General features: G+C 61.7%; 1 protein-coding gene across 1 annotated transcript; it reads left to right on the top strand.

Moving 5' to 3' along the window:
* The first annotated feature begins 1182 nt into the window (after positions 1-1182).
* On the top strand, positions 1183-21818 carry CCDC92B (coiled-coil domain containing 92B). The gene is given in 7 exon segments (XM_072882621.1): positions 1183-1362; positions 1724-1867; positions 1870-1932; positions 1935-2021; positions 8840-8993; positions 14110-14157; positions 18685-21818. Coding segments are annotated over 7 exon segments (1335 nt in total). The 3' UTR covers positions 19344-21818.
* The last annotated feature ends 826 nt before the right edge of the window (positions 21819-22644 follow it).

Below are 22644 nucleotides of genomic sequence, written 5' to 3'. Positions count from 1 at the left end.
TGATCACTTGCAGGCTTGTCTTTTATTCAGTGGAAAATCAATGAAAATTGTACAAACCTGGTGAAGTCACTCCCCCTCTTCTCCCTGCCTCCCCATCTGTAATTCACTGCTACTCAAGTTAGCACATGGGTTAGGGGAAGATACAGGGAGACATTAAAACGCCCCCCCCCCCCCCAACATTGCAAACTGCACCGAGAGGGACAAACGACATCTCGGCAAGCGTTGAGCTGGTGGTTACAAACGGGTGAGAGGCGCTCCCCATGAGACGACTGCACTTCTCTGAATAAGAATGTCTGCACTCTCCTCCTTCACGCAGAAGTCCTTCACCTCTTAACTTATAATTGCAGGAAGAACTCCTTTTTTAAGAGAAAAGAAGCTGAGAGGAGGCTCACACAGGGGCCAGCGTGACTGGATGAGCGTTAGGAAGCACCGAAGCTCTCGATTGTGCCGGCCGGGGCCTTCGGCAGAGATGTCTGAATAATTCATTGCAAATCAGGAGCTTGTGTGTGCATGTGCAGACCTTCAGACCTCACTGGGCACCTTTTCTCCTGATTTAATGGTTTCTCTTTTAGTGTGAATTAAACTCGTTCTCCACAGAAGAGCCCTGACCCCAAGCCCAGTCTTCCTCTGCCATCAGCCAGCACCAAGCCAGGCCGTACCACACCGCTTTGCATCAGGTAAGGACCCGCTCTGCAGCTGTTACAGCGCAGGGATGTTACAGACGCACCACGTCACACCCGGACTTGGCTCCTCTCCGCCCGCCCTCCTGCAGGCACGAGGCAGGACTCTTTCCCACGGCATGCCCTCGATGGCTTTGGGTAGCGCAGGCGCTCAGCCGGAGGTTTGAAACATCCAAGGGGAAGAAAGGATGTGTGGGACGACAAAATGATACCACAAACCACACCCTGTGGGCTGCCTTACCACACGTTCACGTGCTGTCTGTGCACCGACGGCTGACATACGCGGAACAGTGGCAGTTTTAACGTGAGGATGGCAGCGCAATCCAGCTGAGCAGTGGGCCAGGAGCACTGTGCTCTCTGTAGCAGATTTTGGTTTAAGGGAAGGGGAATCAGCAGGCTGTCAGCTGACGGGGAGGACGCTACCACTTCTCTGCTCCTTCACTGCCGCGCGACATGGAACAGGCCGCTGCATCTGAGCTTCCCCGGCTGTAAAAGAGGCGCAATGAATGTAGTCACCTTTGAAAGTGGAGCCCCAGCGGCTCTGGATGGCACAAACAAAAGGCCACGAAGAACTAGTAACCACATGAGTAAACAACCCTTTCTCATCATCTCTCCGAGCGCAGCTTCTGGGAAGCTCTTTTTTGGCTCGCTCTTCCCCCCGCTTTCCGCCTCGCCTTCCCCCGTGAGCCGCGTTTCCCCTAACAGCCCCGCAGGGGACACGAGCGCTGCCGGTCCCCCAGCAGAGCCCGAGCGCCCCGGCTGCATGGCCTGCGGCTCGGCGGCTCCCCGCGCCCCGGGGCTGGGCGGGGGGCGGCCGCGGGGCCCGCGGCGGCGGCGGCGGCGGCTCCGGCGGGCGGCTTCAGCACCGCGGACAGCGCCGGGGCAGCCGGCGCCGAGCCCCGCCGCAGCGGGGGTCCCCGGGAGCGGAGCCCCCCCGGGCAGCGGCGCCCCCCGGGCAGCCGAGCCCCGGCCCCAGCGCGGGGGCACGTCCCCGCCGCCGGGGTGGGTGCCCGAGGCCCCGCCGCGCCCGGGTGCTGCCGGAGCCGCCGCGCCCCGCGGGCGCCTGTCCCGGCGCGGCTCCCGGCGCGGCCCCGCTGCCCGCCCGCCCGCGCCTCGCCCCGGCGGAGCTCCCCAGTTCCGGTCACGTTGCCGCCTGTTTACGGCGCGGCTGGCGGCGGCGGCGGGGCCGGGCCGGGCCGGGCGGGGCGGGCCCGCCGCAGGCAGCGCGGGCAGCGCGGGAGCCCGGCGCGGCCCCGGCCCCGGCCCCGGCCCCGCCGCCGCCGCCGCCGCCGCCCCATGACGCCCAGCGGGCGCCCCGCGGGGCCCCGCCGCTCCCCCCAGGTAAGGCCCGGGGCTCGGCGGGGCTCGGCGCGGGGGCTGGCGGCCGGCGGCCGCGGCGGGGGCTCGGCCGTGCCCCGGGCGGGGAGAGCGGCCCCGGGGGCGGGCGCGCCCGGGGCGGCGGCGGCGCGGAGCTGCCGGCGGGGCGGCGGCGCCGGCGCGGGGAGCCGGGGGACGCGCGGCCCGGGCGGCCGAGGAGCGGGGACCGGCGCGGGGAAGGGTAGCCTGGGCTGTCCCTCCAGAAGTTGTCCCCGGCCCTGCTCGCGCCTGTTCTGGAAGTCGCTTCCCCCCGTACGTGTCGCCGGCGGCCCCTTTCTCCTCCCGCGGCAGAAAGCGGTTCCGAGCCCGGCGGGGCTGTGCCCGCTTGCGCGGGCAGCTGCGGAGCCCGGCGGCGGCGGCAGGGCTCGGGCGGGGACCAGCGAGCCTTGCTCCGAAATTCCCGGAGTGCAGGATGGCACCGCTTAAGATGAAGGCTGATTCGAAGCGCCGATGGTGGGCCCAATTCTGCTCCTGACGGAGGGCCGAAGCCATAGTTAATTCCCCCGGAGCCAGCAGGAGAAGCCACGGCCTTGCTTTCAGCATCTGCAGCCGAATGACGAGCTTCAGCTCTGGCTCTTAGTCAGGCAGTTGTGTTTAGAGAATTGCGAGAAAACACAATAATTTATAATCAACGTTTGTACTGATTTTATCTTTAAATAGATACTGATAGATAAGGAATAGCAAATAGGACTCCGAGTGTAATTCTGCCTCTGCTGAGACCAAGGAAGGTTTCCCACTGACTTTCCCAAGGCCCGGATTTCACCTCTAGGTTCTATTCCTGGCATTGCCACTACCTCTGTGACCTTCTGCAAGTTTCTTAGCTTCCTGCTGCCGTATTTTCCTTGCATTTGGAGACGAACTTGCTTCGTGGCATTGCAAAGTTTGCGTTCGTGTTCTTTGAGATCGTAAATACTAAGCGGTAGAGATTTCTAATATGTATCAGTGTTTATTCCTGCATACGTTTTAATGCGATGGAGAGGGGGTTGCTGGCAACCACAGCAGGATAAATTATCGACCTGTTCCTGCAAACCTTGTTTGTGCCCTCTGACTCCTAGTTAATTTGCCATTTGTGGGGAAAAATGATTGCGTGAATAAGGGCTGGATCTCGGTGTGACGGTGTTTGTGCTGGGGTGTGTGTACATGCAATACCGTATCTGCCTTTGAAGTGCATCATCAGGAACGGAGGATTTTTCTTAGGTCAAAGCTTTGGGATTCTGACTGGCATTAAACAACAGCCTTCAGTATCGTTTTGTGCAGGAAGCAAATTCTCAAACAAGCTGTCTGTGCAAAGGAAATCAGTTCTTAGTAGACTCGCAACTAAATCAGTCATTGTAGCTACTGCAAGAGGTTGCTTCAGTCATTTTGTCTTGTGAGAAATAAGAATTATGATAAACTGGGATGAAATTGCAGATCTCACTGAGGTCTTCTGATAGCACTTTGAAACGCTCAGCTGAGATCAGGACTCCCAATGTGCTTGTCCCAAAGGCTGTCGTCAGATGGTGAAAAGATAAGGAGTGGGAAAAAAATGTGTTTTAGAGATGGAGGCAGGTCCACAGGAAGGCTCAGCAGTTGAGACTGTGCCCACAATCACCCAGCGTGGGGAGTTGCAGGGACTGAGCCCAGCACCGCTGCGCCCCACCTCGGTGCCGTGGCCGGGTGCCAGCCCACAGCCCGGGCTTGGAGAGCCTCTGCCGAGGGACCGGGCAGGGGCAGAGCGGGCAGGGGGTGGCCGAGCATAGCAGGGAAGCTTTCTGTGCAGGGAGCAGCTCTCCCAGGGCCATTCCGGAGCGTGCTCACCTCTTCCTGGTGAGTATCTCCCCAGGTTCATGGATTGCACTCATGCGGACTCCCATGAACTGCTTGTGCTCAGCAGCCCAGAAACCTCCTCTGACTTATCCGGCACTTTACCAGCTCAGCTGTCACAGGTTCTCTGAGGAAATTTGCAGTTGAGGGTTAAGATATTAAAAGTGCATTTTTAAAGCTAAAGATCTGGTCCCGAGTGCCCTGCTGAGGGCTGTCCCACCTCTCCAAGGAGAGGCCTGGGAGTCCTGTGCTCAAAGCCTTGCATGGTCACCAAGGGAAACTTGTTCCTGGAAAGCTCCTTCTGATGGAGCAAAGCCCGTTGGAAGTCCAGTCTCCAAAACCGGAGACAGTGTTCAGCCACAGCTGTGCAGGGAGAAGAGGCCAGCTCAGACTGCAGGTGTCACCTTTGAATAGGGGCAAAAATCACTGTTCAGCCGATTGCTGCCTCCTCTCCAGCTCTGTGTGTGTGTACATACAACTGTCAGAAGCACAAGGGCACAGAGCATCCTTCAAACTAAAGGGGACTATCACTTATCCTTGGCTTTTATTCTGAATGACGGTGTTTTCTAGAGTTATAACCTCATACATAACTCCTCAAAGCCACAGAGTACGTGGTCACTGCGAAGGCTTCCACCACCAGTTGCTTTGGCAAGTTAGAACTAGTCTGGAAAAGAAAAGTGACAGCTACAGCAGCAAGGCAGGGACCAGAGCAGGGTCACTTCCAACCCCATCCCTACTTGCAGCACAACCATCCTTTCGGGAGCGGCACTCGCGAGGCCGGGGCGAGGGGAGCTGGTGCTTCTTAGCATCCCTGGGAGTGACAGCCCTGCTCACTGTGCTTTGGGTCTCATGCCCCTGACACAGGCTGAAGGTTCCCACCTTGCTTCACCTCATAGAAACGTGGTCATCAGCACTTGCCGGGTGCTTTGAAGCCCTCGACGTGGCGAGCTTCGGTGTTATTAGCTGGGAGATGCAACGGCCCAGTAAAGCGTTAAGTCAGCCAGCAGCAGCTAATCCCTATTAACTCCCAACACCTCGCAAGTGATTGTGCTGTGTGAAATGACCAAAGGCATGCATCAAACTAAAGGCTCAGAATGCTGCTGCAATCTCCGCTTGACTTCAGAAGCAACGGAGGGACGATATCAGTCGTTGAGAGTTCGGTTCTGAGACCCTTTGGGGTAACGGGTGGACGCAGCCCCGGCGAGGCGAGAGTTCATCCGCTGCCTTCTGGTAACGTTAGAGACAGTCGAACGGCTTACAGGTGCTATTGAAGCCTCAGGACTAAATTGCAGCTTCGTTAAAAGCTCTTGGCTCTTGCATCATGACCTGCGATACAGCTGTCTAACGGCTGCGGTGCAGAACGGCGCGTTCCTCCCTTCGCTCGTGGGGGCTGTGGGGCCGGAGAAGCGGCAGCAGCCTCAGGTCACCACCCGTGGCCCCCCGGGCTCCCCTTGCGAGGGGCACCGGAGCCCCAGGAGAGATCTCCCCATCTCTGCTCTCAGGCAGCAGCGCGACCGTCACCAGCGATGTCCCCGTTTGCCTGTGAAGGCAGCTCCTGCCCCTGCCTGCCTCCGTGTCCTCTGTGCCGACCGGAGTTTCAGACGTGGACAAAACGAGGTGCTCTCCCCCCAGGCATGACACCTCTGACGTTCCTGCCACAAGCTGAGAGCTGTTTCTCAAGGGAAACGGTGAAAGTCACGTTGGATAGGCAAAGCTGATCCAAACCCGCTAAGGATTTCCCATAGCAATTTTGAAAACAGACTTTGCCCCCCCCAGGTAAATTATGCAGGCTTTTTATCTTCCAAATCAGGGACAACAAACAGATCTCAATTCCAGAATTTTTTTCTTTGACTTTCTTTACAGCTGGATATTTATCAACTATTTAATTTTAAAGGAAAACATCTTCATTGGTAAAAAAGGGTCATTTCGCACTTAAAGAGAGGAGGGAAAGTTCAATGGAAAATTTGCAGCCATTTCTACTAAAGACATTTCAACTAGACAGAACAAAGTGCTTGAAAATAGCACTATGTATCCCCCGGGCTTCGTCCAACCTACTTCCCGATGTTTCCCGAGATGAGGTGCCACAGTCCCGTCACGAAGCCGCTCCAGAGCCCAGCACACCGCGCTTCACAGCCCCCCGCAGCCAGGGCTGGCAGGAGGGTGTACGCTGCAGTACGATTTGTATTCCTAGCCTACAGCAGACGCCAGATAACTTCCATAGCTGTTGCACTGGCACAAGTAAATTACCCCCCCACCTTTAACGAATCGCCATCGTTGCCAGCTCTCACGGTACAAAGAACGAATGCCAGCTCTCTTGTCTATTAATTATCGTGCCATCAGGAAAGGCTAGGTGACTTACAAGACTTACAAAAATCATCACGTTGCCACTCAGAAGAATAGGAATGATAAGGAAGTAAAGTCTAGAGCTAGATTTTTTTTTTGCCCCTGATCCATTTTAAAATGCCAAACATTGAGGGACTGCAAATCCCCTGGGGTTCCTGGAAATGCCCGTGGTTTCCTTGCACAGAGCGTACACACCTTACCTTCAGCCAGGCAGGACTAAGCAGGCTGATCCAGGGCTATTTTCATTTACATGACATTGTTCCACAGGGAAGCTTTAAGCCGGTATAAATCATACCTCCCACAATAAGCACCTTAAATGAGAAGCAGGACCTTTGTATCTGTTGCTTTTATGTACCACACCAGCCTTTTTCGTGCTTTCCCATAGCATTCATGGGGTGAATGTCTGGAGCATTTCATTCCCTGAACAGCAGAGCTGTCCTAAAACTCCCAATTTCATTATTTTGCCCCCAGAAATGGCTCGCTGGGACATGAAAAAAACCCAGCGACAATCCACCATATATGCCAAAGCCCGTTCCCATTACCCGATATTCTTATTTAAGGCTTTATGCAGAGCCCCCGCAGGCAGACGCGCCTCCAGGCTGCAGAGCGAGCCCCGAGCCAACCCTCCGAGGGGAATGGCCGGGCCAGCCCCCAGCCCCTCGCGCAGCTTGGGCTGACCCCCGCAGGAGAGCACAAGTTCTATGATTTCTACTTTTTTACATGCCAGTTAGGTGTTGCACCACTCTAACCACCCTGCCCGTGCACCGCCAGCATCACAAGTTGGGGCACCCACCCAGCCCCCTCCCAGCACACCCCACACCGGCTGCAGGAGAGGAGCGGCAGCACCAGAGCTCCCCGACCCCTTGGCACTGGCCTGCCTCGGGGGCACGCAACCAAGAAATCCCCCGAGGAAGCCAGGCTGATGGCTGGCTGCCGGGCTTGCAGGGGGTGCAGCAAAGCAGAGTACCCCCCATGCAGCACCCCAGGAGGCAGAGCAGCACCAGCCCCTTGCAGGGGGGTTATACCCCAGGAGGGAGGGAGCGAGGGCCGGGGCAGCTGCAGCCAAGCCCGGGGCAGAGCCGGAGCAGAAGCGGGCGTGCTCAGCCTGGGCAGGGGGCAACGTGAAGGCAGCATCACACTGCGCCATGGCCCTTCTCCCCAGCCGCAGGGCTCGCCACCCTCTCACCCCCGCAGCCGTCTCCTGTACATGGGGGCTGACGTTCCCCACGGATCCCATGGCAGCCGTGGCTACATGAGAGGTGTCAGCAGAGCCACCGAGTCGCCGACGGGAAGGGTCACGCAAGTGCCAGGAACCACGGCTGGTGAGGGTGGGCTGGGGCCAGCCATGGGGCGATGCCGCAACAGCGGGGCACGGCAGGAAACACCCCGAACCCGTTAGTTCTGGAGCCTCGCTGCACCCCCCCTTTCATGAAATAGTAGGAATACGGAGACCTGGCTGTAAGGATTTCATGAATCTGGAGAGGCTTTGGCAAGAGCAAAGCTTTGAACTCGGGGCACTGCCAAGATCGCTTACTGTGGAATCGAGCTTAAATGCAGTTTCATTCGATTTTGGTTGCGGGAATTATCTTAAAATGTACTACATTACCAAGCTGGGCGTGCCGTAAATATGAGCCAAAGCGTTCGCTTAGTTCTGAAGTTTCTATAGAAAGCAAACTGAAGTCAGACGCAGACGAAGGAGGGAATGGAAGCAGCTTCCCAGGGGCAGGACAGTGCGTGCCGTCCCTCCGGCTTGCTGGCAAAACATCTTCCCCACCGTCACCTCGGTTTGCTGTGGCTTCCCCTCCTCCTGGGCTGGCTGTGGGGAGTAAGGATGGATCCCACATCCATACAAAATGGTATTTCCCAGGATTAAGGGTTCTTTCAGGGGTTTATTTTTATCTCCCTGGTGCAGCGGCACAGGTAGGCAGCTCGTGCAGCTGCTTTGCTGAAGCCATTAATTAACCCGTGGTGATGGACCCCCAACGCGGGCTGAGCCGCCCGGCGCAGGGCCGACAGCAGCTCTTGTCTGCCAGGCGAATTACCAGGGAAGACGTTTCTTCTTCTGGAAGACAACACGACTCTCCTCACCACATAACACTGATCGGGTTAGATGGAGCATATTGTATTTTTCATGTGTTAGATCTCTTGCTGCAGTTACTGCTTCGTAATATGTGGCTTGTCAAGCGCGAGCCAAAATCGTCTGTGGTGCAACTCCCACCTGGGGACTGCGGGGAGCAATCCTGTCCCAGATGTAATCCTGCTCAGTGATAAAACATTTCCTAGGGCCAAATTCAAAATAGAAACGAGCCGTTCGGATGCCAAGGTCCATGCAGCAGCATTTTCTGCTCACGCAGTCCCTGAGCCTCCCAGCCCGAGCGCGGGCAGGACGGGAGCCGGCCCCGAGGGGCACTGGGGCGGTGGGATGGCTTGGGGGCCATTCCCCGGGGGTCTGCTGAGCAGAGCTGCTTCACCCACAGCCACGTCCCTGTGGAAAGGGCAGCCGAGAGCAGTCACCCGCCGGCCCACCCCACCCTGCACCCGGCGGGCTCTGCCCCTCGCGAGGGCTCCGGGGACCAGGCTCACCAGCCCGGTGTGCTGCTGCGTGTCTGATCACGAGCCATCTCCGCTCCCCGCAGGCCTGGACTGTGAATTTGGTTGCGATGGAGACCGTGTCCCTGGAGCACCAGATCCAGAGCGTGCAGCGGCACATCGCTTTTCTGAAGAAGGAGCAGATGGAGCTGCTCCATGACCTGCACCTGGAGATCCTCCGCTTGCAGAAGCACTGCTCAGGTGAGCGTTGGGGTGGCCACGGTGCATGGGAGCTGCGGCCCACGGTCCTGGGGCCGGTCCCGCATGGGAGCTCGTGCTGGCGTTCAGCAGGACGCGGAGGAGGTGAGCGCTAAGCCGCAGGGGATCCTGCTTGGTGTGGGATCAGGGGATCTCCATCCCCTTCAGCCTCCTGCTTGCACCCCTGGCCCAGGTGCCACCAGCCCCTCCCTGGACCATGCTACATGGCCGCCAAATCTGGTCTGGGTCAAACCCTCTGAAATCGCTCCTCTGCGAACGGGTACCAGCAGCTTCCTCCAGCTGCAACACTGAAGAACCAGAGCGATTTTTTTTCTGGGCATCAGCTGGCCAGGCGGGTGATAAGACAGCAGGCTGTGTTGATAATCCATCATTAAAACCCTCTCCCTTTGTTTTCATGCTGTGCTCGGGGCACGCTTCTGAACGAGGATTAGCCCCGGTAGCTCAGCACTCTCCCCGGCTGCGTGTTCCTGCACCTTGCAGTGGTTTGGCTGCAGCAGTCGCTGCCCCAAGGGATTCACTGGTGTAAGGAAAGGGAAAAACCCAGCATTAGCCAGCAAGATGGTCCTGCCTTTTCCTCCCGTGATCTGTGCCCACAAAGGTATTTTGATCATTAAAATGTAATAGTAGTTCATCATTTCTCCCGGGTGCCAGCGGGCTAAGGGAAAGAAGAGAGTTGAACGCTGTCAGTAATGGGGGTGTATGAGACCACTTTCAGAACGGGAGGAAATGTGGTTCTCTTGTTTATATGTTGTTACTCTCTATTCTCTTGCACACAGGGAGGTGAAATCCGTTCCCTTCCTGCCGGCCCAGCCCAGAGCAGTCCGGCACTAGTGCCAGCGTTGGTACCCCTTGCCGCGCTTTGCCGCTGCGGTGCTGAGTGAGCGCTAATGCCCGCAGCATCAGCGCGTCTCTTCCCACGCCCCAGGCCGCTCCCTGCTCCGGAGGGGGGGTCCCTGCCAGGCATCCTCAGCAGCCCCTCACGCAGAGGCTGCAGCCTCCCAGCCTTTCCCGGGATCGGGGGCTGTCACCAGGAGCCTGGCCCCCCGGGAAGGGCGAGCGGCTCCCCAGGGTCACGGCAGACCCTGCAGCAGCTGGCTGGGGGCTGCCCGTCTCCAGTCCCCAGGAAGCGCAGCCACGAGCCCTGCGTGGGGCTCGAGGACCTGCCCCAGCTGCAGGGCACGTAGCCACCGGCCCCCCACCCGTGCCCTGCTGCGGCAATGTTGCCCTTCCCTTCAGCCAGTCTCACAAGAGCAACGGCTCCCCGGCCTCCTGCCCACCACTGAAACTCATCCCAACTTGTGCCATCGCTCTCATCAATAATTCAGCCGTAGCTAATTATTCCTTGTCTTCCAGCCTCTCGTCCTCCCTGATTCTTGGGAAACAAAGACATGTCTGCAGTGATAGAATTGTCTCTTTTCCCCCACCCTTCCCAAGCTTTTGCTGTTCTTATTGTTTTCTTTTAATGGCTTCATCTACAGCCTCTCCACATAGGCAAGACAGCAGAGTTCTCGTGCCTAAATCAGGCTGGGGGGTTCTGAGTCCCCAGGGGCAGAAAGGAGCCCATTGCACAGTCGGTTATTAGCGATCTCCTTCCCAGTGCGGCCGACCGACAGCACTGTCTGACCGGACAAGTCACATCCTCGTCTGCGAGGCGTGTGATTCTGCAACGCCTTTCCATTAGGAGCGATGGGGGCAAAGCCCCTGGTTAGTTTTAAGATGACTTTGCTGATGGTTGGAATGCCATTGTCTGGCGGGGCTGTTGGCACGAGGAAAGTGGCGTCGGTAAGTCAGCACTTCCCCTGTCGTGCCCCCGTGGGGCTGTGCCGGCTGCCCTGGAGCTGTTGGTTCAGACCTTGACTTTTGCACCATCCCCTCGGTCTCCTCGAGGCGTCACCGCTGGAAATGCCCACCCCCCTGCAGAGCTCTCTTTCTCAGCTGCCACCTACTCAGCCCTGAGAAGCTCCATCCGCCTGCAGCGGCAGCAGCAGTGGCAGTTTCCAGGTGCCAGAGCCCCCACCGACGGAGGGACCGAGTGCTCCGAGGGGGACCCGAGCCGGCTGTGTGCGAGGGAATCCCAGGGGGAGGCACGCAGCAAGCCAGCACCTTTGGATCCAGGCTGGATCCAGCAGCAGAACAGCCGTCTTCAGAAGGGACCTTATTCAAGTAAATAAACCCCTGGGTTTGCTGCCTCTGGACCCAAAGCAGTTCCGCTGGCTGCACCCAGCGTCCCAGGAGCCTCCGACACCAAGGGCTGCTGCTGGGCCAGCAGCAGGAGCTGAAAGCGGGACGGAGCCTCCGTGTGCTCAGCCCCCGCGAGCCCCCCGACGCCGGGCAGCCTTGTGCCCTCGCCGCAGCCTGGCAGGAGGAGGGGGCGGCTGCTTTGGCAAATACCGCAGCCCTCGCTGCGGGGCCAGGGCAGAGCCGGCCCCAGCAAACCCCTGCAGCCCAGCGTTCCCGGTCGGAGGCTTTACAGGAAGGTAACGCAGCCCAGCGCCGCGTGCTGTGATTCATGTATTGGAACGAGCCTTGCGTTACAGAGGAGAGTTGGCTTCCCTCCCACTCCTGTTTTATTTGCAAGGTATAAACACAGCAGAAATAGCAATAGATTCCTCTGACTCTTCTGTTTCTCCTTTTACTGGAAGATGAGCTCAAGCCTTGTGGCAATAATTAGCCTGCTCAGTGGTGTTAACAGAGTGACGGAGGGAAGGCTGGTGCAGAGCGGGATTTGGGGGGGATCCCTGCAGGCGGTGCAGTGGATAGCAAAGCTGGCCGGACGGGCTGTGCCAACGGTCCCTCTGCACCCTCACACAGCGGGGCACAAGGACGGTCCTCCCAGGCAGCAAAGGGGGAAGCCTGACACGTTGAGAGAAGACGTGTCTTAAATGAACCCATTTCTAGCTTGCCTGCGAGCGTCTAGTCCCCCCGAGGGGCACGCAGCCACCTCCGAGAGGGTCACAGGCCCTCGGGCAGCTGGGGCTGGGGCTGGGGCTGGGCGGCTCCTGCGGAGCAGACCCGTGTCTCCTAGCCCATGGCAGGGATTACAGACCAGCATGTCCTAGCCCACGGCAGGCAATACAGACCAGCATGTCCTAGCCCACGGCAGGCAATACAGACCAGCATGTCCTAGCCCACAGCAGGCAATACAGACCAGCATGTCCTAGCCCACAGCAGGCAATACAGACCCCTCCTCAGTCTCCTCCTGCACCAGGCAAGTTGAAGTGCATCACCCGGCAGCGCCCCGTCCCCTGCCCTGCGCAGGGGACACGCGGAGCCTCCAGGGCCGAGCGGGAGAGGCGCTGGGAGGCAGCTGCAGCCAGGGCTGGCAGCGCGGGAGGTGGGTATGGAAGTGCAGAGCAGCTGGGTCCGTCCCGCAGAGGCCAGGACGGCCTGAGAGCCCTGCGGGGTGCTCTCCCCCGGATTCGCCCCTCGGGGGTCGTGGCGACAGTACTGGGGCGGGTTCCCACCAGCCCCCGTGGCCCCGGCACAGAAGCTGGGACCCGAGTTATGCATCATCCCCGAGCCTGCGCTCGCTCAGCAGGGCAACATCTTCTTTGGAAACGGGCGACTGCTTTAGTTTTCATTTGAAATATATCTGAAACTCCAAACCTATTATTTTGGCTTCAGAAAAATAACACAGTTGCCATTGATTTCCAATGGGGCAGCCAGGAGTGCTGAAAGCTTTCCAGAAACTGCATTACGTTCTCAGTTACTTCTGCCTTCTCACTACAGATTTGTTTTCCAAGACAGACGGGCAGAGCAGCCTGAGCCAAGCGTTTCGTTTCAGCAGGATGGCAGTGATGAGGGTTAGAGTCAACATGAAAGCAGATTAAAAGAAAAATGTAGGGCAAAGATTAACCATTTTAACTCATTTTTCAGTGGGAAAAAAGCCCCAAAACAACCAAATGCTGCTGCTGTCCCTCTCTTCGCAAAGCTGCTGGCAGTTTGGTGGGCTGTGATAATTAATTCAAAAGAGATTGTTAAGGTGTGCAGGTTAAAGTGAGCTCCGGAAAGTCCCTGAGCTCCCTGCCTCGCTGCCCTTTGTGAGCTGGTTTTGCAGCCCGGGGCTAGGCAGAGAGCAGGCAGCGAGCAGGCAGCGAGCAGGCAGCGTGTCAGGGCCGAGCAGGCGAGCAGGGGCTGCAGCCCTGCGATGGGCTCATCCCCGCAGGACGCTGCCCTTTCGGCTGCTGCTGCTGCTGCTCCTGGGTGCGGCGTGGGCATGGGGCAGCGCTGCCCGCAGCTGCCTGCGCCCGGACCCCAGACCCGCAGCACTGCCACCCTGTCCTGGGCCCGCCGCAGCGGGAGAGGGGACAGTCACAGGGACACTTTGCAGTGCCCGAGGTCTGCAGCCTATGTCCCGCGGTGGGACGTCTGTATCCAGCAGCCCTGAGGAGCCTCCCTCGGGAAGCTGGGGCCACATCCCGCAAACAGCAGCTCCTCTGCAGCGCTGCTGCTGCCTTGCCCCCCTCGCCCGGGGTGATACCTGCAGCACCCGGGCTGCGCTCAGTGGCAGGCTGAGAGGGGACTGCGAAGGCGCACATTGCCCCCGGAGCAGGGCAGCATCCTTCTGCGGGCACATCGCGCAGGGACGAGGCCATCGCGCTTGTGTCACGTGCAGAGGCAGAGATCAGCCTGGAAGCATGATAGCATAAATTATGAAATGCTTTGGGTGGCAGCTTACACTTTGGTCTATTTTCAGTCCATTGCTCTGCTCTTTGTCCCGATTTAAAGCACCAGAAATGGTTCAGCAACTCTCTGAGACAAAGAAAAGGCATTGCCGGAGAAATGGAAGCTCTCCCCGCGCTGTGGGGCAGGACCTGCAGACACTGCCTTGGCCACGTCGCAGGGGCGAGCGCCATGGCAGATGCCAGATCCCAAGGCTGCTTAATAACATATAAATTGCCAGAATTGTCTGGTTTTTGTCTCAGCCTGTGGCCGGTGCTCCAAGATGGCCACGCTCACACCGTGGGCCGGGCAGAGGCAGTGCCGCAGCCGCGGCGATAGCCAGTGCCCCGGCAGCCCCGGCGGGGAGCAGGGGGAGACACAGGGAGCGCACGGGATGGGCAGGATGCTCCTCACTCCTGTTTGATTTCTCTTCCAGAGCTCACCCATGACCTGGAAATAAAAGAGCTGGAAGCCCGCCAGCAAGGTAAGAGCACAGGTTGTGCATGAGATAAGGGGGAGCACGTGTGGGTGCGGGGGGCCACCCCAAGAGCCTGCGGCCAGAGGGGGCCCATCGGGGCCGCCCGGGGAGGGGACATGGCCCTTGTCCGCAGGAGACAGTCGGGCTGAGGGCAGGGCTGCGGCTGGGAAGCCAGCGTGCACTAGGGTGGCTTTGCTAATGCCCCGACACAGACCCCCAGGAGCAGCTCACAGACCCCCAGGGCGGGACTCAAACCTCGCAAACCCTGCAGCCCCAGGGAAAAGCCAACCAGGACATTATCACCCCCCCCCGCTCACCGATTGCAATCCAGATGCTGATTCAGAAACTCTCCCAGCACCCGTGGTTCATCAAACAGTCAGTTTTGCCCACCAAATAATCTTTCACATTCCAAAATAAGGGGGAGAAAAGTCTTGGTGCCTGAAAAATGTCTGCAAGCTCCAGGCACCACCGCAGGCCTGGGACCAGCAGCAGAGAGCTGCCCAAAAGGCATCGCACAACGCGCCGTCCCCTCGGGCCACCCGGCGCCTTGTCCTGCAGCCCCCCCTGGGCTGCTGCCTGAGGCGAGGGCGGGTGCTGGGACCGGCAGCCCTGCCTGCCTGCCTGGAGAGCTCTGGCAAAGCCTTTCCCCAGCCCAACGGCAGCCTCCTTTCCCCGGGACCAAACCCGCGGGCAGCTCCCCCAGCCCGAGGCCATGCCGGCAGGACATCTGCTGCCAGGCCAGCACGTGATGGGGCTCTGGCATCTCTCAGCGCTGGCGAACAGCAGCCTGGCCCTGCGACCCAGCGGCTGGGAGCAGGTTTCCAAATGAAAGGCTGCGCCGATAGGCACGGGAGCAGGGAGCTGGTGCTGAGCTCGCCCTGATTCCCAAGGGGCTAAAGGCATGCGGGCTCAGCGCCTCTCCTCCAGCAACGAGTGCCCAGCCGGCTGGGGGAGCAGAGGAGCGGGGGGAGCCGGGGGCCTGGCCGCGGGCTGGGCTGTGCGCGGCTGCACACGGACACGCCGGCGGAGCAGGGACCCCTGGGCACGGTGTCCCGCTGCCAGCACGCGGCCGGGCGCACACACGCACGCACCCGCACCCGCAGCCCTGACCTGCGGAGCAGAGACCGGCCAGCCTGGCGCCCGAGCGGGATGCGCTGGGCAACCCTCCGGGCGGTGGGCTGTGGCCAGCGAGGCCCACGGGCAGGCGCTGCACGCTCCCCCAGAGGATGTGCCCAGCTCATCCACCCTTCCCGGACGGCTGCGGTCCCCTTTCCAGCGGGGCTGCGGTGCCCTGGGGCTCCCACTGCCCGCCGGGCTGGGGCCGTGGCCACGCTCTGTGCATGGCCCAGCAGGGAGGGGTGCGGGATGGTGTCCCCGGGGTGTCCCTTGGGGCCCTGTTCTGCCTGGCCTTGCCTCTGTCCTGAGATGCCACAGGCCGAGGCCGCCCTCACCACGCTGCTCCATGGGCCAGCAAATGCCACCGCATGGCTCCGGGTGACGCATCCCCATCCCCAACAGCACGCGGGTCAGGCAGGGGCAGGCAGCGGTGCCTGGGGACCCGTGGCCAGCAGAGAATGCTCTGTGAGCAGCCCGGCTCCTCTTCCTCCTCCGTCCTAGGGATGAAGCTGAAGCTCGTCCCTGGCGCTGCCCGGGCACGGTCCCTGGCGCCGAGCCCCAGCCTGCGCTTCGTCCTCAGAGCCGGGGCTGGCGGTGCCAGGGCGGGCACGGGGCCGCTCTCACCAGGGCTGTCGGGGTTCTCGTCCCTTGGCAGCACCGCCGCTCAGTGCCGGGGCCGGCTGCAGGGGAACGCGGCTCCCAGCCCCTGGGCCATGCCCAGGAGGAGGACGCGCAGCAGGCGGTGCACACCCAGCCCCCCTCAGCCCATCGCAGCCCCCAGCGGACCCCGCTTCCCAGCTCACACCCCCCCGCCAAGCCCGGGGTCCCTTCCCTGCACGGGTGGGCCCGCTGCTCGCGGGAGGGCCTCGCGTCCAGCCCTCCGGGTGCCATCCGTGTGTCACAGACCATAATTTGCAGCGAGTCCCACCCACAGGTCTCTGCCCATCCTTCAGCCTTTTAACAGCTTATGAAGAGTAGGATCACATTTGCCACGTTTATGGGGCAACCACCTAATTTAAGATGCTATCAAATGATTGCTCTTCAAATGCCACTCAGGTAATAATTACTGCGTGCAACTGCCTCCCTTAAGATCTCATTAGAAAGCATTTTTCCTCTGCAGAAGACACTTAGGAGATGAGGCTATAAAGCGGTTGCAAATCGTATCGTAAAAAGCGGAGATTATTGCAGACAATGGGAGCAGGCCCGGGCAGGCAGGGGTGAGCGCAGGGGGGTGCCAGCTCTCGGGGGGAGCGTTCCCTCCCCTCCCTGCACCCCACCAAGGGCTGGGTGCAGGAGCTTGCAGCCAGGGCTGCCGGGGCAGGAGTCCGGCTGCAGACAGGGAGGGTGCACCCAGGCGGTCTGGCCCCCCACGCCCCTGTGCTGGGCTCACGGCGCGGCCGCACAGCCCGGCCCTCCCGCTGCCGCTGAGCTCAGCCCCTTCACCGCAAGGGCGCGAATCCCCCGCGCTGGCTGCTCCCGTCCCCCAAGCACCTTCCAGGGCTGAGCGCGGGGAACGCAGCCGGCCATGAACTGCGGTGGCTGCAAGCGGAAATCTGTGCCTGGGCCAGGTCCCCGGGGTCCCGTGAGAGCCCTGCGTGAGCAGCATGCCTTTCCTTTTGGGGATGGTAAGAATTTTTGGCTGCAGCCAAGAGCGCTTTGAGCCACTGCCCCCTGCTCCCTCCTGCCCGAGAGTGCGGAGGGGAGGCAAAACCTGGCTGCCGGCAACACTTCAGTCTCCTCCTTCCCGTTTCGGAGCATCCTTCCCAATGCATCACCTCCAAGTCGGTTCTGCCGTCCCGAGCGCAAGGCCACCACCTGCGGAGGACGGGAGGCCCCCAGGGAGGCCCCCAGCACTCAGGGCTCCCGGCCGTGCCAGCCTGCAGGAGGGCTTCTCGGGGCGGGGGGTGCTCGGGCCAGCCCTGCCCCTCTGGGGCGCGGGGGCATCTTCCCTGGTGCGCAGAAGTGGGTCCCTGCGGACCCGCACATGGCTGTGGGGCAGGACCTGGGTGCCCTTGTGCAGGGACACCTGCAGTGCATTTCCACAGCGGATCGAAGGCTGCCCAGAGGAGTGGAGAGAGTCACCGTGAAAGGAGTCGCTGCGGCTGCCATGCTTCCCCTCCATCCCTCATCTCCTTCAGCTTTTCAAGGTCATTAGGCAGAAGGGATTGGGGAAATGCAAAGTTTTGTTATCCAGACTGCTCTACAGGCGTTTACTCAATGCGGTCTCTTGACGCCACCATGGCAGGTGGGATGGAGGAAGGATGGACGGCGGGTGGGGTGGAGGGAAGGATGAATGGTGGGATGGATGTCGGGCAGGTGTTATCCTCCTGCAGGCAGGTGGAAGGGAGCCCACGCGGGCTGGCCGGAGCGGTGCAAGGTGTGCAGGAGCAGCGTGCAGGGCCCCGTGTGAAGTCACGCTTTTTTGGGTGCCTGGGGTGTGACTCAGAAGGGCCAGGGCAGGGAAGGCATCCATCACCCGCCAAGGTGTGGGAAGGGCAGGGAGGGCGGTGTGAGCCGTGAGGAACCTGCTGCTTGATGCAGTGCCTCTGTTTTAACAAGCCCCGTCCGCGCCCCATCGCTGGCAGGCAGCCGCTGCCAGGAGCAGAAAGATGAGCAGGTCAGGCATTGGAGCCAGAGGTGACGGCCTGGTGAGCGCACAGCAGCCGGGGAGGGCTGGCTGCCTGGCCATCCTGCCCCCCAGGACGGGCTCCCCCTGAGCCCACTCCTCCTGCCCGGGGTGGGGGTTCCTTCCCTGCCGAGCACGGCCTGGCTCCTCCGTAATCCTGGATTAGCATCTCCATCCTCTCTAATCAGGCTGCGCAGTCTTGGGGCTTGAGGTCGACGACCCCTGCTAAGTTGGGCTGATGGTTTCACTGCCGCCGTTTCCTTTTCTCTCCCAGCCCGTACGCTCCCTGCGCCCTCTGTTTGCACGCACTCAAAGTCGCTTTTAGGGTGAAAAACTAGTTACCCAGGGAAATTTTAAAACTGCAGCACGAGGCTGCAGTGACGCAGGGGCGGCAGGTTCCATGGCAACAGCATCTCCGCTGAAACTGCCTTTGCTTTCACCCCCCCGCATTTGGGTGTTACGCATCCCACCGTGCCTGCGGCACCGCAGCTCAGGGCTGACGGGGGTTCCCGTGCCTGCCCGCGGTGCGCGGGGAAAGGCTGCCTGCGCCGGCGGGGAGCCCGTGCTCGGGCGGCTCACGGGGAGTTTTGGAGCCCCAGCTGCCAGAGGCCCCCGAGCAGCCTCGACAGCACCGCCGGGACACGCCAGCACCGCGGAGCGGCCGGCAGCCGCGCCCGCGGGCCCTCGCAGCCACGTCGCGAGCAGGCGGGGACCACCGCGGGCCCAGGCCGTCGTGCCGGGCCGAGCCCCCGCTGCCTCCCCTGACCCCCTTCTGTGCCTCGCCCCCGCAGACATCCTGGACCGGGAGCTGGAGGAGAAGTGCCGGGTGATGGAGGCCCAGCTGCAGGAGAAGGAGAAGGACAACCTGGAGCTGCGCAAGGAGCTGCGGCACAAGGAGACGCTGGTGGCCGCGCTGCGCTCCAGCCTCCGCAGCAAGGAGCGCCGGTTCCTGGAGGAGCTGAAGCGCCGGAGCCACCGCGTCACCATCCTCGACACCGAGCTGCAGAAGCAGACGGAGGCGGCCGCCTACCTCTCCCTGCAGCTGCACGCCACCGCCCAGCGCCTGCCGGGCCCCCGGGCGGGCGGGCGGCCGCCCCCCGAGCAGCCCCCGGCCGAGGGCCGGCCCCGGCGCCGCGGCCCCCGGCCGCACCCGCGGCGCCCGCCCGGGGCCGGCGCCCGCCCGCGGGACGCGGCGCAGGAGGAGCACGACGCCATGCCCGACCCGGCCCTCTTCCTCCGCGCGGCGCGGCCGCTCGGCCCGCAGCGCCCGCCGGCAGAGCCGCCGGCCCCGGCCCCGGCCCCGGCCCCGGCCCGCGGCCCGGCCCCCCGGGCGCAGAGGGCCCGCGGGCAGCCCGCGCAGGAGCCGGCGGCCGGGGCCAGGTCGGCCACGGGCGAGCCCGGCAAGAGGCAGGGCCTCGGCCCCCGCGGTGCCCCCCGGGCCCGGGAGTAGGCGGCAGCGGGGCGGCGCGGCCCGGCCCGACCGGCCGGGAAGGCCTGAGCCCGGCGGCACCAGGGTGGGCGCCGGCCGAGGTTGCTTTCCCCCGTCCCCTCGGAGGGGAAGGGGCCGTGGGCAGCGGGTGCCCTGCTCGCACCTCCCGCCCGCAGGCAGCCGGGAAGGAGCCCCTCGCCCCACGGGTGCGAGCCGGCAGGCGGGCGAGCGGCCCGGGGCCTGCGGAGGGGAAACGGCCGAGCGCCCGTCCAGAGCTTCCGAGGGAAAAAAGGAAGAAGGAGAGAGAGGAAGAGGAAGAGGAAGAGGAAGAGGAAGAGGAAGAGAGCGAGCGTTTCTGCGATGAGAGGGTCTTCCTGCTGCTGCCGCCCCTCGGAGCGGACGCCGGGCGCGTTTTCCCCGGCCGGGGGTGCCGGGAGGTGGGTGCGCAGCAGCAAGCGGAGGGCTGTGCGGCACACGGCTCGGCACAGCGGGGCGAGCGCGGCCGGGCCTCCAGCCCTGGGCGTCGCTGGCACCGCGGCCGGGCTGGAGGGCCCCAGGCGTCGCCAGGAAGGTCCTGCGGGACGCAGGCAGCGGAATGACAGTCGGTCCCGTGGGCGCAGGAGGGATCCCCCCTCCACGGGGACAGTGCGGCTCTGCCAGCCATCTCCAAGGCCCCGTCTCCGCCGCACAGCGGTTCGGCCGTCTCTAACGCAGATTTCCCCGTGTTACATTTACACCTAGGACTTGGACGAGGCGGCTGGCCGCGACCTGCGAGCGCCAGCCCTGCCGGATGCCCCGTGCGGCTCCTCGCCTGCCGCAGCCTTGCTCCGCGTGCCGCTGGAGCACGGCTGCGGCTCGTGCCCCCCGCACCGGGCAGGTCTCGTCTCGGCACCAGCATTTCGGTTCTCGGTCACATCCACAGCCAGGTCTGGGTTTCCCACCGCCGACTGAGCAGCCACATCAGGAGCGTGCTGGTGACAGCGAGCGATGGCGCACCCACCACGATACAGAGGAACCCTGCTGGGGCCAAACCAGCCCCAGGCTCAGCTTCCACAAGGAGCAGAGGCTGGAAAAGCCACTTCACCCATGTTCCTTGACGCATCCCCCCGAGCCGCTGCGGGGCCCTCCAGTCCTCCCCCAACACCTCCCAGTCCCTCCCAGTGGCCGCACAGCACGCAACCTTCGCCCTGCCGGGGCAGCCTTGCCCAGTCTCCAAACCAAACCAGCGGCTTTATACGTCCATTCTCGGGATGTTCTGAAACAGCAGAAACAGGGAGAGGAGAGAACAGCTCCGGCAGCCGGGCAGGGCGAAGGTCTCGCTGTCCGGGCACCAGCGGGAGCTGCGCTGCTCCGGGCAATACCAAGGGGCAGGTTTCGCCCCGGTGGTTTGGCTGCCAGCGATCTGGGGAGGCGATGCCCAGCTGGGAGCCCCGGCCCCTGCCCGCAGCCAGCGCCTTGCCTGGTCACCTCCCGCGGGACCCCCGCTGCCCCCGTGGCTGGCGCGGCCAGGAGGAAGCTGCGGGCCGTGATCGGACCCCATCTCCGTCCAATTCAGTTTGAAACCTCTTCAAAAACATCGCCCTCATAGACCAGTCGGGCTTAGCCTGCCCGAGCTCACCCGCAGCGTGCCCATGCAGTCAGAGGTGTCTATTTTTGTAGTTCAATATTTATATACTATATTAAAATGCTTTTACGAGATTCTCAGCAACAGTTCCTAGGCCAGCTCTTTGGTAAAATCAAACCCCTAAGCATATGAGCTGCACTAGCAGGACAGAAATTAGCAGCTTTTGCTTTTGTACCTTTTCTTTGGCTGTGATGTGAATAGTCAGGCTTCGGAGGGCAAGACCCCTCCTGCTCCCCCCAGGGCACCCTCGAGGGATGGGACCCCCCCCACTCCCCAGCTGCTACCATGGTCTCTAACGCACTCCTGAGTTTGGGAAGAAGCCCAGCAAAGCTGCGCCTGGGCAGGTCCCGCCTAGCAGGGGCCCAGGGAGCGGTCACCCTGGCTGAAGCCCTGAGGAGGTGCACAGCTCCTGGGGGCAAAGGCGAATTTTGCAAAGGCAAAGGGGAAATTTTTGCTGCCCCTGACACATCCGGAGCCGCTGCCTCGGGAGCCAGAGCCCAGCAGAGCCCCCACCGGCTCCCGCCTGCCCTCCCCAACTGTCACCCCCCGCAGAAGGCCGCAAAGAGGCCGGGCATGGCACTCGCATGCCCTGGCTGCAAAGCACCGCGTGCCCAAACTGCCTCCCAGGGCAGGCAGGGTGCAGGGGCAGCACGGGGTGCATTGGTAACGCCCAGCTGGGGTATGAGCACCGGGCTACAGCGGCGCAAGGAAGAAAAGCCCCAAGCCTGGCCCTCGGGAAGGCTGCGGGATTTTTCCCACCTGTTTCCCACCGCAAAGTGATTTAAGGCAGGCTCTGCCCGGGCCCCAGCTCCGGGGAGAGCGTGGGTGCTTGGGGCCCTGCTGTCGCCCCCCGCCCCAAGGCAGGGCAGGGCAGCAAGGGGCCGTTGGCGTTGCGTTGCACGAGCAGTACCCAGGGGCGCAGCATCGTGGCCACCCGGTTCCTGGTGGTGGCACGCGGGTGAGGTGCCGTTTGGCCTTTGGAAATCGCTGTTTCTCTCAGGTTCAGAGGGGTTCTGCTGAGGATTCGCCCCTATTCTCTTTTAACGTGAAAGAGGGTAATACATGTCTCTGCGCTGTTCGGCTGTTCCTTTAGCTGTGGTGTGCACAGCTGCTTTCCTCTCTCCCTCCTAGACAATCCTGATAAACAGTGTGTCGCATTTTTATTATAAAATCCTTGATAAGACCATGGTGTTCATGACTGACCTGAGCATTGCAAAGGGGAGGGAGAGGTATGATCCTTCTTCTGTGTAAATACATTCCTAGCAAACATCATTTTTAGTGCCTAGTATGTAAATGAAGCAACCCTGTCTGAGCTGCGGGATCCTGTCCTCTTCACCACTAATTAGCAGCTTGCTCAAGGAGTTGGTCTCATTTCCAGTCCCCCGATTGTTTCTCCCTCCTCCTGGTGCTCACGGGCAGCGGGGCAGGCCCTGAGCCCCCCAGCCCTCGGATGTGCGGGCAGAGCTGCCTGCAGCGAGGGGGGGTTGCTTCCTGAAGGGATGGGGGGGAGCACCCCGGTTCCTGCCTTCACGCCAGTGCAATGTGCTTGGGAATGAGTTGTCGGGGCGAGCCCTGCGCTTTTCCCTGGGCACCCTTGCCTCGGAGCGGGAAGGATCAGCTCGGGCGTGCTGTACCTGCTGCAGTCACTGCTGCTTTTCTCGGGGGGGAGGGAAGCTCTAGAGATAGTATATATACACT

The sequence above is a fragment of the Ciconia boyciana genome, chromosome 17 (genome assembly GCF_034638445.1).
Source record: "Ciconia boyciana chromosome 17, ASM3463844v1, whole genome shotgun sequence".
Taxonomy (NCBI): Eukaryota; Metazoa; Chordata; class Aves; order Ciconiiformes; family Ciconiidae; genus Ciconia; species Ciconia boyciana.
The sequence above is the reverse complement of the archived record's forward strand: the minus strand, read 5'-3'. Positions and strand labels throughout refer to the sequence as shown.